The 20276-nt window shown below is 32.1% G+C and overlaps 1 protein-coding gene across 1 annotated transcript in view; it reads left to right on the top strand.

The window, feature by feature from the left end:
* LOC109238622 overlaps positions 1360-20276 on the top strand; it is a 27425-nt gene continuing 8508 nt past the window's right edge. Inside the window, exons 1-2 of the mRNA XM_019405108.1 lie at positions 1360-1610; positions 1730-1856. Of these exons, the coding sequence (XP_019260653.1) occupies positions 1360-1610; positions 1730-1856 (378 nt within the window). The remainder of the gene's footprint in view (positions 1611-1729; positions 1857-20276) is intronic.

Raw genomic sequence — 20276 nt, 5'->3', positions numbered from 1 at the left:
GATGCCAACAAGAGCAACACGACTAATTTGGAAATAAATTTCACTAAAGTGTTTATGAATCACCTCCTTCTTGATAGTTTGTAACGTGAACTTGCCTGCTAGATCATTTAAGAAATTAATTTAGACGTTGGGTATATTTATATATAACACCAAACTTTCTCAGCTGGATACACAAGCAACATCATAAGTTTATAGGCTTGTTGAAAGGTTGGTTAATTGTTTAAATAAGATAGTAAATGCATATATGAAGACTTAAACTTATTCTGTAGCAGTTGCACTTACTAGAAAGATTGAAAATATGGACATGATAGGCGGGCAAAAACTCACATAAGAAGATCAGATTAGAATATCTTTTAGTATGGATTTTAATATGAGTCGAAGATTTTTAAAAAAAAAAATCGCTAAAGTTCAGTGGATGGAGAAATGTACAACGAGAAAGCATGTTTGACAACCACACTAATATTAGCCTTATTCCAATAGGCTCTAGAGGATTCACGATGTTATATGATACTTCGATGGTAGGATTAGGATATTTTCTCATGCAAAATAGTCGCGTGATAGCCTATGCTCTAAGGAAATTGAAGAAGCTCAAGTCGTATTATGCCATTCATGATTTGGAGATGGTCATATTGGTATTTCCTTTTAAGATTTAAAGACACTATTTATATGAAGAAACCTATGAGATTTATACCTAGCACAAGAGCCTGAAGTACATTTAAAACCAACAGAGATAAAATATTTAGCAATGTTGATGGAGGGAACTACTGAAAATATAATTGTACTGTTCGGGAAAGATAAGTATTATAACTTATGCAAAAAAGAAAAATTAAAAAAAATTCGTTAACTTTATTTCTCACTATTTGACATGTCAGTATGTTAAGGCAAGCACTTGCGACTCACAGGCCCACTAAAACAACTCAAGATTCTGAAGTGAAAATACAATAGAACAATACATATATGACTAAATTACTCAAACCATTAGAGGTATGATTATATGTGGGAAAGTTGTAAATTGATTTACCAAGTAGGCATGTTTAGTCAAAACATCTTATAGTGAGGTAAAATATGCATAGATATACATGAACAGAAAATTATCTGACTCAATAGAGCTTTATTGTCCATCAGCTCTAATAAAGTATCGCATTCACTTCACGATTTGAAAACCTTTTCAAGAAAGGTTAGGTACACGAGTAGATCTTAGTACTAGTTTTATCGCACGCAAACACAAAGTCTAAAGGTGCTATACAGATCTTAGAGGATATGTTGAGAGATTGTATTCTTGAGTTTGGAGGTAGTTGGGACGCTTATCTACCTTTAGCTGAATTTTCTTACAACAACAGCTTCCAGTCCAGTATTCAAATGGCACCGTATGAAGCATTTTATGGTAGAAGATGTCGGTCTCCTATAGGATGGTTTGAAGCTGGTGAGACTAACTTATGGGGACCCGACTTAGTACAAGAAGCTATGGACAAAGTCCAGTTGATCCGACAGAGATTGCTTACAGCTCAAAGTAGACAAAAATCTTATGCGGATAAGAGAAGAAAAGGTTTAGTGTTTATAATTGGGGAGAAAGTGTTCCTACGAGTCTCTCCTATGAAAGGTGTGGTGCGGTTTGAGAAAAGAGGCAAGCTAATCCCCAGGATTTTAGGACCGTATAAGATACTAGACCGAGTGGGAGCGGTGGCTTATCGTTTGGCACTTCCTCTTGAGTTGTCATTTATTCATCCAGTTTTTCATGTCTCAATGCTAAGGAAATATATATATCAGACTCATCTCAGGTGCTTGGAGCACCTGTTACATCGCTTGATGAGAAGTTATATTATGAGGAGGAGGCAATGGCTATTGTTGATAGGCAAGTAAGGAAACTACGGTCAAAAGAAATTGTATTTGTTAAAGTGTTATGGAGAAATAATACAGTTAAAGAATCTACGTGGGAAGTAGAAAAAGATATACAAGCGAAGTATCCCCATTTATTTCAGTCCATAGGTACGTACTTAAATTAAATTCGGGGACCGAATTTCATAAGGTGGGGAGAATGTAATACCCTATATATTAATAAGGGCATATAAGTCCTTAACTAAAGTTTAAAAAAAAAAATAGGACAATGGGCTAAAGCCCATAAGAATGAGAAACGGGAAAACAAAAGGGAAAAAGGGGAAAAGTTGCTGCTAAGCAACAGAAGCTAAAAGCAAAGAAAGAAAGAAAAAAAACGATGGAGGAGGAAACAAAGGAGAAGAAGAAGAAGAAAGAGGCTAGAGCCAAACCTTGAGAAATTTTAAAAAACGCATTGGTTCTTACAGGTAATACTCGAATTTCTCATCTGGGTTCCTTTCTTATGGTAGTTATTTTTTTATCTCAGTTCATATATTTGAAGGGTTTCACAAGGTATAAGAAATTAAATACCAATAAGAGTTATTCTGGGCAAGTTATGCAATTGGAAATTGGTCAATGTAACTGTAGGATAAATTCACTTGGAAAAAGAAGGGTATTGATGTATTTGTACTTACACTAGTATCATTATATATGATCATTGTTAGGTGTAAATCAAGTTAGGGTGCAAGGATTGAGTTTTGGTGTAACTGTATTGCAATGACAATATCGGATTTGGGTTTGAATATTGTAAGTCTAGTATTGAGTACAAAAGATAAGTACCAATTAAGAAGGAAAATTATGGACAATAAGGTTATTTCAGTTTCAATTTATGCACACGATTAAGGAAATTGAATAGTACAGGGAATAAACTATATAAATACCTTTTTATTACAAGATTTTGGACTAATTTAAATTACTCATAGTATGGTAAATATAATTCGGCGAATTGATGATAAAATATAAAATTCGGAGGATTGGGTATTCTAAATTAGTGGTGGATTTAGCCTAAATGAGGCAATTAACACAAGATCGATATTGATGTGATTATAGATTGATTGAAGAAAGTCGTACAGATCGCTCGAGGCGACGAGTTTGGTACTTCGACACGAGTACTGTGAGTAGTAATCTTACCACAATTTGTATTTTCATAACCTGCATGGTTTATATATGATTTTGAAAATAAATATATTACCGATGCTTTGAAATTTGCATGTGGGACAAGTCCTTTACTTGATATGATACCGAACAGTTTACTTGAGATGTTTACCGATTAATCAAAATATTTTCACCGTTACTAGATATGTTTTACTGTTACTTGAGATGATACAGTTATTTGAAGTATTCTCATTGTTACTAGACATGTTTTACTGTTACTTGAGACATGATTACTGTTACCGAAATAAAATTACAAGATTTGATAAGGAATGATATGCCCTTTATTATTTTGAAAATGCTTTTGTACGAGTATTTACTATTTACAAGAAAGAGTATAAATGGGAGGAGACTTTGAAGGATCCCGTAGCTAACGGCGGGTTCGTTAAACCTGGTGCACCTTGTATTTACCGATTACAGAGTACAGTTATAGCCCTCGCTAGTGGGAAGGTAGAACTAGCATGCCGTTACCGATTTTCCTCGAGTAGGGATTACCGTAATATTTGACTTCTTGCGAAGAAGTCCACAGTTATACCGATTACATGATCCGTTCATTGAAACCTCCCAAAATATGAATATTGATATTATACAGTGGTTACCGAGCTTATTACTGAATTGTATTTGTATTCTACTACAAGAAAAGTATGATGAGACTGAAAATTATTTATTGTTTCTGAAAGGGTATTTTTATGTTGTTTTCTGTTTGATATACTAGCATGTTTTATGACTTGTCTCCAAATTAAAAACGGTTGTGGTTAAGTGTTATTACTCACTGAGCTAGCGACTCATTCCTCGCTAATTTTTTTACAGAGACAACAGTTGACGCAGGCGAGGATTTCGTTAAATAGAGCGCACAGGTTGAGAATTCTTGGTGAGCCTCGCACTTGTTCGCGTGGGCGGAGATTTTTATCAATTGTTATGGTCTTTTCTTTGAATTCTTAGAGTCGCTCCATAGTCATTCTGTTAGTGTCATGAGTATTATTTTGCTATTACTCTTATGTCGTGTATCGTTCTTTATTATCAAAGTTGGAGATAAATTAGTATTCCTGGTTGTTAGTGGGTTGATTAGTAATGGTGAAGACGATTTTGGTTAATTGATAAGTGGTCGATTGTTTGAATTGCTATTAGGATGTTGGGTTGCTGATTTAAGACAGGGAAAATTTTTGGGATAGTCCAAAAACAGGGAAAACTCTGTCCAATTTTCTGTAAAATACCGATGAGGCTTAGTTGGGGGCACTTGCTCCTAGGTGCCGGTCACGATCCTAAATTGGGTCGTGACATTGACACATTGGAGTATGTAAATAAGGGCAAATTTTGGAAAAATAAACAAGTAAAATGGTCACTTATTGTGGGTCGGAGGAAGTATAATAATGAGTGCAAATTTTAATATAACGTGTGTTAAGTATGGAAGGGAACATCGCTTAGAAAAGGAATTATGTCTCACTATTCATCATTTTTTGCAATTTAGAAATTATTATAAATGGAGCAAAAAAAGTTATTTTTCTTCTTTTAATGAAAAACATCATTCAAGAAAATATTTTTTGATGTTTAAATATAGAAATAATTGTATGCGGCCGGATCTGCTGTCAACATCCATCATTCCCCATATATTGACGTTCATGTAGCAAATTTTGATGGTATTTTTCAAATTTCATGAGCTTAATTGTAGAAAATTTGTGGACTTATTCCCTAAGTGTTACTCTCTCTACCTCAATTTAAACTTCTCATTTTACATTTAATAAAATAATTTATAATAATATAAATATTTATGATTTATTTTAAACTTTAATTTTTATATTTTTTTTTATTTTATAAATTTATGCCTGTCAAAATGCATCATATAAAATAAGACGGATAAAGTGATTTACAATTATATCTTGAAATGGGTGGACTCCATTTAGTATTCTCTTTCAATAATAAAGCCAAAGAAAATCTAAGCACATTCAGCTTATGCTTGTCGACATGGAAAAAGAACAAAAAAATATCTGAGACAGAGAATGGTATCAAAATTAAAACTCAGTGTACCAAATTTCAAAAAATATTCAGTGAATAATAAAATTGAGCTGCTACTAATTAAGATTGGCCTTAAACTAAAGGGTATCCTAAGTTCAATGTGTCCTTCTAAATTATAAATCCAAAAAATTAAAATAATTATATAATGGCTGACTAAGTGAGTTTTAGTTAATTTACTACTAGTAGTAATTTATTAAATATGTTCTTCCAAATTGACCGACAAAAACAGTTACTGTTCCTTTTACAATTTCAGTGCCCCTTTTATTTATTGGTTTAATATTTGATCCTTTTTAAATTTTTCTTTCTGCATTTTAAATATGAAATTTCCCCGACATGGCACCAGGAAAAATATTGGACATACTAGGCCGGGGTGGAACCTAAATAGCATACTGTTTACTATATGTTCTTACAATTTCTATTTTTTTTATAAAAAAAACTAAAACTAGTTTACAAAATTACTACTCCATCCGGTCTATAATAAGTGACTTTTTTTGTCTTTTTCTTTTGGTCCAAAATTAGAATCCTTTTACATAATCAAGAAAGAATTAATTTTAATTTTTTCAAAATTTATCCTTATTTATATATCTCAATGTGTCAAGGTAACAATATGCAAATTTTAAATAAGGGTAATTTAGTAAATACATATTTTTTTCTCTAGGAGTTCGTATTTTTTTAAGGGGCGTGTCGTAGGAAAAGTCACTTATTATGGACCGGAGGAAGTAATGTTATTTTTTTAAAATAAATAAACTCCAACTTAAGGACTTTAGCTTTTATACACTAATAATAAAAAATAACTATGCAATTAAATTACTTATAATTATAATTATAAGTAAATCCTTTAATAATTACTAATTGATAGTAATTAACTTGGTAAAAATATAATATTTTTAATCTTAAATAAGATAAATATGACTCGATGACATAGAATTTTTTTACATTAACAATGTGTTTATAACGTAAATTCGAAAAGGAAAATGTAACGAAGAGTTCAGTTTCTTTTCTTAATTATTTTTCTTTTTCCGATGCGTCTCCAGTTTGAACTTAGCTCAATTTAAGGTTTTCAACTGTCAAACACTTCTCGGGCAGCGGGCAAGCTGCCCCAATATTTCCTCATCAACCAATATAATACCCTAGTTGAATTCACTTATAAATGAACTATACCTATTATTCCAATCATCAAGTTTCTTTTTGTTCCTACAACACATCTCTATAGCATTCTACTTTCAACTAGCTTTTACCTCATTTTCCTTTTTTTTTTTCTTCTTCTTTTTCATATCCCTTTTTTTCCTTAATTTGAATTCGCATCGAAAAATCTCGCTTTGCTACTCTTGCTACTTTCTTTCTACTAGTTGAAGCCGAGAGTCCGTTTAATTTAAATTTGTGCCGAAAAATTTCATGTTGGTACTCTAGGTACTGTCTTCTACTAATTAAAGTCTACTCTTTGTATTGAGAGTTCTAAATAATTTTTAATATATCCAAATTTAGCAATTACTTTACTTCACGCTATAATGGGTCCTTCTAGCTATAGAAGAAGTACACGAAGATCAACAACAAGCTCACAAAAGCAACAACCATTGAAGAAAAATGAAGAGATATCAACTATTTCTCCATGTAAAACTTCATTGAAGAATAATAGTACTATGATTGATGGATCAAATAGTAGTAATGAATATTGTTGTTCAACTCCAAAAGCTAAGAGATATCAAATTCAAGAAATCAAGACTTGTCCTCCAGCACCAAAGAAGAAGAGAAGAATAGTTTCATCAAAATCATGTAATACTAGTAGTTCATTGAAAAGAACTCCCATTTCTTTGTTCACTCCACCAGATTCTGAGCTCTTTTTACTCTTTGCATTTAGGGATATTCCAGTTTGAGACATTTTTAATGTACTTGAAAAAGTTCTACTTGTTTATTTCTATGGTACTCAACTTTTTGGATTTTCTTTTTCGGATTTTGAGAAATTTTGGAGGCTTGAAACACAGTGAATAATACACCAGGCTCTCTACTTCGAACCGGTGATGTACACGTAACTACACAACATACGCTTTTACCATTGCACCAAAGGCTTGATAGTTTATGATCCTAGTACTAGTATAAGTTATTCTGTTTGCTTTTTAAGGACTCGTTTGGTACGAGGATAAAAGATAATTAATTTCAAAATTAAATTTGAGATGAGTTTATCCCATATTTGGTTGGGATAAAATCGTGGTATAACTAATTCCAGAATTAGTTATCTCGGAATTGTAGTGTTTTTTTTATCTTCATGGAAGAGTAAAATAACTAATCTCGGGATAATTAATTATGAGATAACTCATTTCCCAACCAAACGACCCCTAAGGATATTAAAATTTTGCCGCTTCGATTAAAAAATTTGTTAAAAATATATACATATAATATGTCAAAAACAAATTATATATTTATAAAAAATGGACGTAGGTTAACAGAAATGTGTTCATTAGTACAGCGGTCAATATTTTTTTTTTTTTAAATGGAGGTTACGGGATCGAACCTGGTCGTCTGGTTTACCCTTTTGCAAATCTTTAGCTTGGTTTGTTTTAATTTAATTAGAGATCATAAAGAGTTGATTCCTTCACCACACCCGTGAATAAAATGATTGAACCAACAGGCCAAGGCTATTTTCACCATTTATTTGCAGCAAATTATCAAATTCGGAATTATAATTTTGTAAAGGTTTCTTTTATGCGATTCCTAAATTTAGGACGTGTTAGTTTTCTATTGTTGTTTTTCCTAACTTCTCATCTTTCTCGTCATTTTTTCCCGTTTATGCATTTATGTTCACTTCTTTAAATATTAATACCGCTTGCTAAATTTTTTGCCTACTTAAAATATTTGTAAGAGGGAAAGTATTCCTTTATTTGCATTAATGAAATTCAAGTTATGATCAACCTTATATATATATATATATATATATATATATATATATATATATATATATGTTTCTTTAACATAGATTACAAAACACCTTTTGGAGTCGAAACAATAAAAAGAGAATTACTATTTACTATGAAGAAATTGCTCAAAATAATTGAAGCTTGAATGAATGAATCACCTCTTAATTTCTTCCAATTTTGTTGAATGGGGAGAAACCATTGTGATGACCCGATAGGTCATCTTATGAATTAAAATCAAATTCTGTGTTCCGAGGCCTTAAAAACCTCATTTTATTCCTTTTCGATTTGCGTGCGCAGTTCGGACGTGTTTCCGAAAAGCTTTTATGTTGAAAGTTGATAAAAATAAGGAATTTTATTTTAAAACCTCATTTGAGTTGACTTCGGTCAATATTTTTGGTAAACGGACCCGGACTCGTATTTTGACAGTCCCGGTGGGCCGTATCAAAATATGGGACCTGGTCGTATGCCTGAAATCGGATTCGGAGGTCCCTAACCCGAGTTATGAATTTTTGTTGAAAATTGAAAGTCTGAAAATTTATTTCTTTTTAAGAAATTATTGATGTTTGATCTCGTTGGTATCGAGTTCGTATTTTGGTTCCGGAGCCCGGTACAGGTTCAATTTAATATTTAAGAATTGTCTGTGAAATTTGGTGAGAAACGGAGTTGGTTTGACGTGATTCGGACGTCCGGTTGTGAAATAAAAATTTTAAAGCTTTCTTGAAAATCTTATTTGATTTGGTGTTAAATTCGTAGTTCTAGGTGTTATTTTGGCGATTTGAGTGCACAAGCAGGTCCGTAGCATATTTTATGATTGAAATTCATATATGATTTGTGTCCGGGAGGTTCCGGATGAGTTTTAGAGTGGTTTCAAATCATTTCGGAGACGTTAGGGTTTTGCTGGTTTCTGGTGCAACAATGTTCATTCGCAATTGCGAACCTTTTATGGCAATTGCAAAAATACTGTTCATTCGCAATTGCGAACCATTTATGGTAATTGTGAAAATATTGTTCATTCGCAAATTCGAAGTTTTGTTCGCAAATGCGATACCTGCAGCTGAACAAAAGATGACTTAAGCGAGATTTTTTTATTTATTTCCCAAATTTTCAAAATCTAAACCACAAGAGGCGATTTTCCAAAGACTTTTTCTTCCCCAAATCAATTGTAAGTGATTCCAAACTAGTTTCTTTCAATCTTCTACTACTTTTTCTTAAGATTCAACCTAAAATCTAAGGTTTTCATGGTGGAATTGGGGATTTTTGGTTAGAAACTAAGGATTTTGAAATTTGGGGATTTAGACCTCAAATTGAGGTCGGATTCCAAAATCAATTATATAACCGGTCTCCGGGGTGAATGGGTAATCGGGTTTTGGTCCGAATTTTGGGTTTCGACCAAGCGTGCCCGGGTGTTGACTTTTGTCGACTTTTTCAATAGTGCCCTACATTGAATTCTTTATGATCGTGGGTGATTCCTAAGGCTTATTTTGAATCGTTTGGTTGGTAATTTGCTAGATATTGTTGGTTCGGAGGCTAGTTTGAAAGGAAAAGCCGTGGTTGAGCTATGGGTGGTCTTTGGAGCGAGTTAAATGTTGTATCTAACCTTGACTTGAGGGAATTAGGAACCCTCAGACTATTTGCTATGTGATTCTCATGTGAGTGGCGTATATGCGAGGTGGCGAGTGCTTATACGCCGCCAAATTATCTGTTTTCCCTAATTTACCGTTTTTCTTAATTGTTCCCCTTCATGTCTTAATTGTTAAATGCTCTACATGCTTTCCTTGCTTAACTGCTACCTGTTAATCAATGTCTTCTCCTGTAATTGATGTTAGCCTTTTCATAATTTCACAAATCCTTGCTATTTGCTTAACTTGACTTGTTTTTACCTTATAACTGTAAATTGCTGGATTGGTCTCGTTGTGCAGTACTATTGTGTAGATTCGATATTGAACAAGGTTTCCCTTTTGGTTCAGTTTGGTATTTATTGATCGTAAAGGCTTTGTAGTCTCCACTGTTAAATTGACTGTGTACATTGAGTGTTGATACCGATATGGTGGGATCGGGTGACATGCCGCAACAGGTGTAATAAGGTGGATTGATATGGTGGAATAATCATGAATATGTTTATACGGTGGGATCGGGTTGCGCGCCGCAACAAGTGAAATAAGGGTGGATTGATATGGTGAAATAAGGGTGAATTATGATATTGATACTAATATATGGTGTGATCGGGTTCCGCGCCATAACAAATCTATATTATTTACTGTTATTTATATTGCTACGATGGATTAAGGGAGGATTATGTATTGTCTAGTGGGATCGGGTTGCGCACTGCAACAACCTATATGTTTTCATTTTCTGAGCTGCGTTGTTTCCCGGTATTAGTATTTGAACTGGTAAATGTTGGTAAATTCTGGACGACACTGGTTTACTTCGAGGCTGTAGTTATCATTTTTGGTTGCTTGTTTAAATTCTGTTCAGTATTTCCATTACTTTGTCATTATTATATACTGCATACAGGTTATAGTGTATGTGATCCGCTTTCTCGTTACTACTTCGTCGAGGTTAGGCTCAGCAATTACCAGTACATGGGGTCGGTTGTACTGGTACTACACTCTGCACACCGTGCGGATTTTGGAGACGGTCCCCTTCTTGTTCTTATTTAGCTGTGTATCTTCTTTCGAACAACTTTATGTTATTTCAAACCTTTATATATAGTATTCTAGCAGCTCGTGCACTTGTGACACCAAGTTCAGGAATTTGTAATAGATGTTTGGCAGTTTTACCTTCCGCATTGATATTTCAGTTATTCCAGTTATCTTTCGTTATTTAATTCAATTGTTAAAAATGGATAAATTGTTCTAACGTTGGCTTGCCTAGCAAGTGAAATGTTAGGCGCCATCACGGTCCCGACAGTGGGAATTCCGGATCGTGACAACCAGAGTGTATTATTTTGGATAGCTCATTAATATTTTCTGGATTTTGACTGACTCGAAAAAGGAACTTATTTGAAAACGGAAGAAGGCTCAAATACTCCTTTACTATGAGAAAAGGTTTAAATCTACCTTTCATTATACTTTGGGTTCCAAATATACCCCTGTCGTAATACTATTGATTCAAATATACCCCTTTTCTGTTAAGTTTGTCCCAAATGGACATCCAATCCTACATGACACTGATATTTGATGAGGTGGATGCCACAGGCATGCCACCTCAGCTCCCAAAGCATAACGAGAGGTATATTTAAATATTTTCTCATGGTAATGGGTATATTTGGTCCTTTGTCGTTTTGAAAATTGATTAAAAAAAATTAAAGGACAACTAAACTCACTTTCTTTTATCTTGTTCTCGTTATTGCTAGTTACTACTGCTCTATTTTTATTTTTCCTTGTGTCGAAGATCTAGTAGAAACAATCTCTCTACATTCATGGTAATAGTAAGGTCTGTATACTTCCCAAACACTACTTATGAAATTATACTGTTTTTATTATTGTTATTGTTATGATTAGAAATACAAGATAGCAACCATATGATACCTGAAGTCCATTGGCTTGGCTAACTCGGATTCGTATTGGGTAGGCCGATTAAAGAGGAGAAAGAATCCTAGCTATCTGATTAAAGGTTCTTTTTCCGATTTAGCTATTTAGTAGTCAAAGTTCAATAACTCCACTAATTTAGATTCGTGTTGAGTAGGCCCATGGGCATATCTATGTATTAGAACATGGGGCAGGTCAACCAATGCTCATCTCTTGATACCATGTTTAATAATATTATATTTTTTTGAAATTTCTTAAATATACATGTGTGCACCCAAGCTCAAAGAATCATATGGTGCAATGATTATTGGGTGCACCTTTACAAGTGAAGTTAGAGGTTTAAATCTCAGTTTGTTGACATGTCTTGTATCCTCTTGTATTTTAATTAAGTATTTTTTTTCTTTATTTTTTTTGTTTGATTTATTTATTCAAAATCTCCAAATCTAATACATTGAAATCCTTGATCTCTTTTTGTCATAGCAAAATTTTATATAATTAAACCTAATAGCAGTGATTATGTAGTATGGTTCAATAATTCCAACGTTTTTGATATGAAGTATAGGTATATATGTTAAAAATCACTAAAACTACAAGATAGTAATTTTTAATTTTAACCTATAATTTCTATATGATAATAGTTTCAACCATTGAATGCAATGCTAACACTCAAAAAGATTGTCGGGTCATTCTCCCCCAGTTAAATACACCTTTGTCCTCGCACGTGCCAAGAGTCGTACCAAAGTCATCAAATCACTATAAAAACTCACCATACATATACCCATGGGAGATCCCACGTCACTTCAATCCATATGAGCCCTTCAACACAACCTAACTGAAGATTCTTTCTTCAACCTTAGTCCATAAACTTTAGAATCCAATCTCCAATATCCAAAATTTCTTATAAGACCTTTTCCCCAAATCCATACACTACATAAATTTAAACAAACAACATCAAGTCATTATCATATTCCAAGATATAATTTCTCTATCAAATATAAATTCTAGATTCACCTCTTTGTAATAATGCACCCATAAAATCCCAAATCCATCTATGAGTAGGCCTACTATAAGGTGAAGCGCTTCATGTAAAAATAGCACAGGCTAGCCAGTTTTCTGACTGGTCATTCAAAATAGCCAGCGTTTGCAAAGTCATTGAAAAATAACCACTATTTTGCTGCAACACGAAAATTTCCAGCTTAATATACTGGAGATCGGTGCACATGTATATGAACTTCCAGCATATTATGCCGGAACTCCAACACACAGAAAGTTCCAGTATATTATGCTGGACCGGTATCTTATACTGGAGTATTTTTCCGAATTTTGAACAGTGTTTTCGTTCAGATTTATCTTTACATGAAAAACGGCTGAATTTCGATTACTTTTGAAACTGTGGCTATTTTTGAATGACCACTTGTAAATCTGACTATTTTTAAATTTCTCCCGCGGTTCATAGCTAGTGAAAGATTCTCCATTTCAAAATGTTAGAATTCGAGAACTCTAATTAAAAGTGAAGAAACCCAAACATTCATAATGAGCAAAATTCCGACCAATTCAACACATCCTTGATGGTGGAGAGAGTTGATTTTGAATGTCTCACCAATAAGATCAGTAGTAGATATTTTAGGTTTTGTTGTCTTAAATATCGAAAGATCAGGTGTGTCTCTAAGAGAATTTTTCAAAGAAGTTATTCAATTCTTAATTACCTCAATTTATATTACATTCCTTTTCTTAAAGAAAGTTATAGAAGCTTAAAATCTGGTATAAATTATCATGGCAGAAGTTGTTGGAAGAGATATAATTTACTTGTAATTTAAATCATTTTTCTAGTTTAATTAATGGTAGAACATAAAGTCGTTGATTTGGGCCTTCTTTTAGGAATAAAAACAAGGGGTTTTGACATAGTTACCCACAAAAACAAAACTATTTACCCTTGTCTACCCATTTGTTTTTCTACCCATAAACTAATTACATTTCCTACCTATAGTAGTTTTTGTGGGGAATTTTTTCTTTATTCTCCAATTCTTTTTTATTTCTATGCTTCTTTTCTTTTTTTTTCTTTTCTCCTTTTCTTTTTCTCGTTTTCTTCTTCTTCTTTTTTTTCCTTTTCTAATTTCATTTAACTTTTTTTTATATATTCTTTTTCTCTTCATAATCTAATTTTATTTACTGTTTTCACTATTTTTTATTTTTTTATATTATTACTAAAGAAAATCAAATTGTGTACCAAGTAAATGTAGCTAATACAACCAAAAAATATTAACTAACATGTGATACCAATATAGTATATAGCTATACCAACAGGGTATACAATTGTACGCAAAGAGTTAAAAAAAATTTAATTCAATTATTAAATTGAAATAATATCACTTGTCAATAAAAATTTTAAAAAATTCTCAAAGGATCTAATTGTAAGAGTATACCCTTACATTATATAGCATAATATAATATTTATTTATTTTTTTGCATTTTCGATTTGCCCCTGACGCTGGGTAAAATCTTAAAGCAAATTAAAAGGGAAAAGGCAAGTGAATTTACGAGTAATAAGTATATTATTATTGAATATTGTATACTATTACAACATACTGTTATAGTATATTGCATATTGTTACAGTATATTATAACAAATATATTGTATACTATAATAGTATACTATTGCAGTATAACTATATAATCCTACAGTATATTGTATACTGTAGCGGTATACTGTTAAGTAACTGTGTTCTTCTTCGATTATTACAATATATCATTGCAGTATATTGTAAAGTATAATAGTATACTGTTGCAGTATAGCTATATACTCCTACAGCATATTGTATATCGTAGCAGTATACTATTGGGTAGTTGTGTTCTTTTTCGATTTTCGGCTGAAAATTTCGATCTCAATCACCTTAAATCAGCTCCAAATACTATCAAATTTCAGTATGACCAGAAGGTATTAGTGCGGCTTATCGATTATGATAAATAAAAATGGTTTGACTTGGATTATCGGTCTAGTGCGGTTTATCGATTTTCTTTGTATACCCCTACTTTGAAGAGTGAGAGTTGAATGAGAAAAGATAGAGACTTGTTTAACTCGAAAACTGCCTCTACGTGACTAGAGTGGTAAGTAAGAGTTCACGTCAAATGAACTCAATGAGAATAAGAAAAAAAATATAATAATAATATTATTTAAAGACTTGTTTAACTCGAAAATTGCCTCTACGTGACTAGAGTGGTAACTTAGAGTTCACGTCAAATGAACTCAATGAGAATAAGAAAAAAATATAATATTAATATTATTTAAAGACATGTTTAACTCGAAAATTGCCTCTACGTGACTAGAGCGGTAAGTTAGAGTTCACGTCAAATGAACTCAATGAGAATAAGAAAAAAAATAATATTAATATTATATAATATAATATAAGAAGAAATAAAATACTACCAGTTGGGCAAGGTGACACAGCCACATTTGTCCTGGAGAAGCTAAAGGAAGCGGGAGTTAGTTTCTCATCTGAAATTAGCAGGTAAATAATTTGGGGGATATGGGTAGGAGTGATAAATAGTTTTGGCCTAGGCATTAAAGGGTAAATAATTTGGAATTAATGGGTATAAAGTGAGATTTTCTCTAAAAACAATGCAGGTGCTTTGTATCATAATAGCAATTTTTTGGCCAAAATTTCACGGTATAGACAGTTTTCGGACTGGTCAATCAAAAATAGCCAGCGTTTACCAAGTCAATGAAAAATAGCCACCGTTTTACTGCAATAGAGACCGGTCCAGCATAATATACTGGAGTTCGGTGCACTTGTGTATGAACTCCAGCATATTATGCTGGACCGGTATACTTTGCTGGCTCCAGTATAATATACTAGAGACTGGAGCACTGGTGCTCCAAACTCCAGTATATTATACTGTACCATTATACTTGCTGGAACTCCGGTATATTATGCTGGAGTTCTAGTGTATTTATGCTGGAACTCCATCATATTATGCTGGAGTTCCAGCTTACTATCCTGGAACTCCAGTATAATATGTTGGAGTTCAAGTATACTTATGCTGGAACTCCAGCATAATATACTGGAGTATTTTCCGGGTTTTGAACAGTGTTTTCGCTCAGATTTATCTTTACATAAAAAGTGGCTAAATTTCGATTACTTTTGAAATTGGGCTATTTTTGAACGACCAATTGTAAATCTGGCTATTTTTAAAAATCACCCAATTTTTTGTGGTAGGAGACATTTCATCGACTAACATAAATATTTCTAATATTAACTATAGTATAAACTATAAAGAAATTTCTGAAAGTTTATTAGATATTCCGTTAGCATTATATGTTTATCTGACCTTAAATATTTGATTTAGTTAATATCATCAAGAAAATATAAAGGAAATTTAACATAATATATAACTAATTACAATTTAAATGAAAAAAATAATATTTATTTAATTTTTTTATTTCTAGATATTCATAAATAAATACTTCTTCTCTATTTATAATTACATTTATATAGCCCATTCACAGAAGATCTTTATGCTGAGACATATGAGATTTTTACAGTGTCATTTTATTTATTCCAATTGTAATTGGTTATTTTGTATCATTTTTCCATATTAATAGTATGAAATGATCTCTGATGACCAGCTGCAATTCAAAATGAAGAAAACAACTCTAATAAATCTCCTATGTTTTGTTTATCGATCTCATTATTATTATTATTATTATTATTTTATAATGAGTCATAAAATTAAATATCCAAAGATAAAGGGAAGGTAACATCTATTGTAGCCTTTACCTAACCATATATCCGATTCTTTTAACTTATTTAATGCAAAATTTTGATGTAATTTACACTATTTGTGCAACTTTCCAAAACATTAATGATATAGGATAAACTCAGAATGAAATAATGACTTGTAACCTCTTTTATTCAAAAAAATGACTCGTGTAATAAATTGACGGAATTGGGGGTTGTTAAAAGGTTAAATGTTACATTTTAATAAGTCGATATATACATATGAAACGACAAAGGAAATGAAGGAATTTAATAATAAAGTATGAGGAATGGTTTTAAGTCATTATAGTTTGTAACGGCAAAAATAAATACTGTAGTGCGTAATGGTTGTTGCCATTACTCAATATAGTAAATTTACTTCAGTATGATGATGCAAGTCATTACACTTTGCAACGACTAAGAGTAAATCCTTTAATGACTTTTAATAAGTTGCTATTGTATGTATGATTTGGAGATTGTAACATGTTGTTTGGATTGTACGACAATATAATAAGTTTCAAACTCGATACTTCCCCTAGTACGATAGTGCGGCAAACTTTAGCGAGGATGTTACGTTTTTAAGGGTGAGTGTAACAACTCATGATTCGCTAACCGTTAAACTTGAAAGGTAGGTCGCTGTAAAACTTGATTTAAATAATTTTCACATCAAAATGGGAGGGAAAAATGTCATATAAGACGGATTCAAGAATTCAATTGTTGAGACGTTCTTGGGGTTTAAAGTCGACCTAGGAGAAAGAATCAGTTCCAAAGATTAGATCAGAGCGAATAATACTTTGAGGGGTCGTTTGGTACGCAAGATAAGGTGGGATAAAGTGTGATACTAAGTTTGTACTATGTTTGGTTGACGGTATAAATTTATTCCGAGATAAATTTATGCCGTCGACCAAACATAGTACAAACTTAGTTCCAAACTTAATTCTGATATCCACATTATCCCATCAAACTTGATATTATTTGGTGGGATAAATTAGTTTAGAGAATATAATTCTACGACTATAATCCCGAGATCATTTAGTCCACGTATCAAATGAGTGCAAAATTAGCTGCTTTAGAACATTTACGAGTAATAACTTCTCATAACTTGTTGACATGTTTAATCAATAGCTTATTCAAATCTATTATGTGACACAATACAACTATTTGTTTATGATTAAATTCTTCTATCCGCTTTTAATGTTCAACTACTAGTTGAAATGTAGTTAAAACATAACCAGTTTTTAGTTACAAAGATCTTTTTGCCCTTATTTTAATATTTTTGAAATATTTCTTTGAACTACACAATTCAAACTCCATATCATGGAACTTTGAACTAATTTTTTATTTCAAATATAAACCAATAGGGGCGTATGTACCTTGTTGCATGTGGAGTCGCGGGACACCGTTTCATCGATTTTTTTTACGAGAAATGTATATGAAAAGCAAAATTATTGAGGATAAATATAAAAAATAACACTACTACTTATAATTAATCATTATAATTATTTGTTGATTAGTCCATTTTTTCAAATTATGACACCGCTTATGAAATATCCTGCATAGACTACTGTAAACCAAGGTCATTAACTGTGCAGCTGAATTAAGTTCTATTTCAGCCATAATATAAACCCTAAAAGAACTCTTCCAAAATAACATTTTATATTACTAATATGTTAATGATCTATAGGTCCTGCAATATTCTGAATCACTAATGGTAAATAAATCGACTAAAATCTTCTCATCAATGTTTTCCCTGTTGATACAACTTTGACATCTCTTGAGGTAAGAAAATACAAAACCTAGAAAAGTGCTTCTCACCTTGTCTCGCCAAGCGAGACCATTTCAAAGGTTCGGGGCTTCTCGCCCTTTTCTCGCTTGGCGAAAACTCCAAAACTAGTAAATAAAGGGTGTTTGTGTTGTGGTTTTAAGTTTCTTGGCTTGTGTTCTAATAGTAATCACAGGAAAAAAGCGGGAAGCATGTGCCCTAGTCTTGTTTTTTGCCGAGCCCGAAACTGCGTCTCTTGCTCAAAATACTCTATTCCAGCATAGTGTGCTAAAGTTCAAATTTATAAAAGTGAAACTTCAGGTCGAACTTATACGAATGAAAATTGACTTGGAGTTGAAGAAGGAGACAATTCAAACTCTAGGAAATTTTTTCTCCTAGAGAATTGCACTTGTAAAAATCATAAAATAATACTGAAGTGTTACATGTAAAAGTTCGAAATCCAACAAAGTATATTGAAATTTTCATATTAAAAGCGATTAAATCTATATCTATCTATACTATATTAAAAGCACGAAGGCCTTTAGCAAATGTCGTTCGTCTTTTTTGTCCTCTAAAAATAGAGTTCACACTGGGCAAAACAGTCATTCTAATTAATACTCTAATATTTAGGAATCTAAAATTGATTAAAACTTTGGCTATTAAGGGTGTGTTTGGTATGGAGGAAAACATTTTCTGAAAAAAGTTTTTCAATTTTCCCATGTTTGGTTGGTTTAAATATTTTGGAAAATATTTTCTTTATGAACTCATTTTCCTCCAATTGGAGGAAAATATTTTCCTTATCAAGAGAAGGTAAAACATTTTCCAAAACTTCTTCTCAACCTTCCCTACCCTCACCAACCCACCCCACCCCCTCTCTCCAAAAAAGGTTTTTTTTTCAAATTTCAGTTTTTCTGTTACCACCCACCCTAGTACCCCTCCACCCACCCCACCCCACCCTCACCCCCCTCCCGCAAAAAAAAAACTTTATTTTTTTACCTTATTTTTTTTATTGCAATTTAAAATTCTGTTTTTTCGTTTTTCTACACCACCTACCCCACAACTTCCCCACTCCCCCCCCCGAAAAAAATATTTTTTAATATATTTTTCAGTTTTAGTTTTTTTATTTATCGGTTTAAAGGTTCAAAATTTTACAAGTTCCAAAGTTATGAGTTCGGAAGTTTATGTGTTTGGAAGTTTACGGGTTTAGAAATTATAAAGTTCACGGATTAGAAATTCCGCGGTTTCGAAAGTTTATGAAAAATATGGGTTCGGAAGGTTGTTGGTTTGAAAGTTTATGGCTTCATGTTTATTATATCTAAATTATTTTTGAATACTCTTGAGAAGTCATTTTCCTTAATTTGCGTACCAAACACCGGAAAATGAATAAGATTACTATTTGTTTTCCAAGAAAATATTTTCTTGTAAAATATTTTCCACGGAAAATATTTTCCGTTATACCAAACACACCCTAAGTCTTTCCTTATTTGAACTAAGTAAAAACTCCTAATATTTAGGAATTTAAAGTCAAGTACAATTTAACTTACATAAATATATCTCTTATTCCAATTGAATAAAATAACTATAGCCGGTCATTATAAATATATGTCTTCCATATAGAATAAATCTTAACTCAAGCAAAATAATCCCTCTCACGTAGGTTAGATATAGACATATAACTTAATTATAATTTGAGTATATTTATAAAACTTAAAACCATAAACAAAAACAAAAAAATTTAAATTATTGGAAGACAACGAGATTTGGTTTTGGAAACATAAAACTATTTTTAAAATTACTTGTTTGGTTACTTACTAACGTTTGTTGGAAAAATATTGGATGATTATGGAGAATAGAAGGTTTAGCTTGAGGCATGTCAAAGACACTGTCCTTAAGGATATTTCGCCTACATCGTAATGAATAAAATTAGGCGTATCCCCCAATATTCAACAAGCTCTTCTAGTATAAACTAGGAGCAGAAACAACAAAGATTGAATAAAAGAAAACCCAGCACAAAAGAAAAGGGTATATATAATCCAAAGATATATATATATATATATATATATATATATATATATATATATATATAATCCAAAGATTTTAACTTCAGATTGTAAGCAACGTTTTAAAAATTATTAAATGTCATTCAAAGGCTATTGAAATGGCTGTTACAAATTAAAGCCATTAAGGCTAATAAAAAGTTAGTTATAATATTATAATAATGACTATTAATCATGGATAGTAAATGATAATGAATATGTTATATTTTATTTTTGAGATATAA

The sequence above is a fragment of the Nicotiana attenuata genome, chromosome 1 (assembly GCF_001879085.1).
Source record: "Nicotiana attenuata strain UT chromosome 1, NIATTr2, whole genome shotgun sequence".
In the NCBI taxonomy this organism is placed as follows: Eukaryota; Viridiplantae; Streptophyta; class Magnoliopsida; order Solanales; family Solanaceae; genus Nicotiana; species Nicotiana attenuata.
The sequence above is the reverse complement of the archived record's forward strand: the minus strand, read 5'-3'. Positions and strand labels throughout refer to the sequence as shown.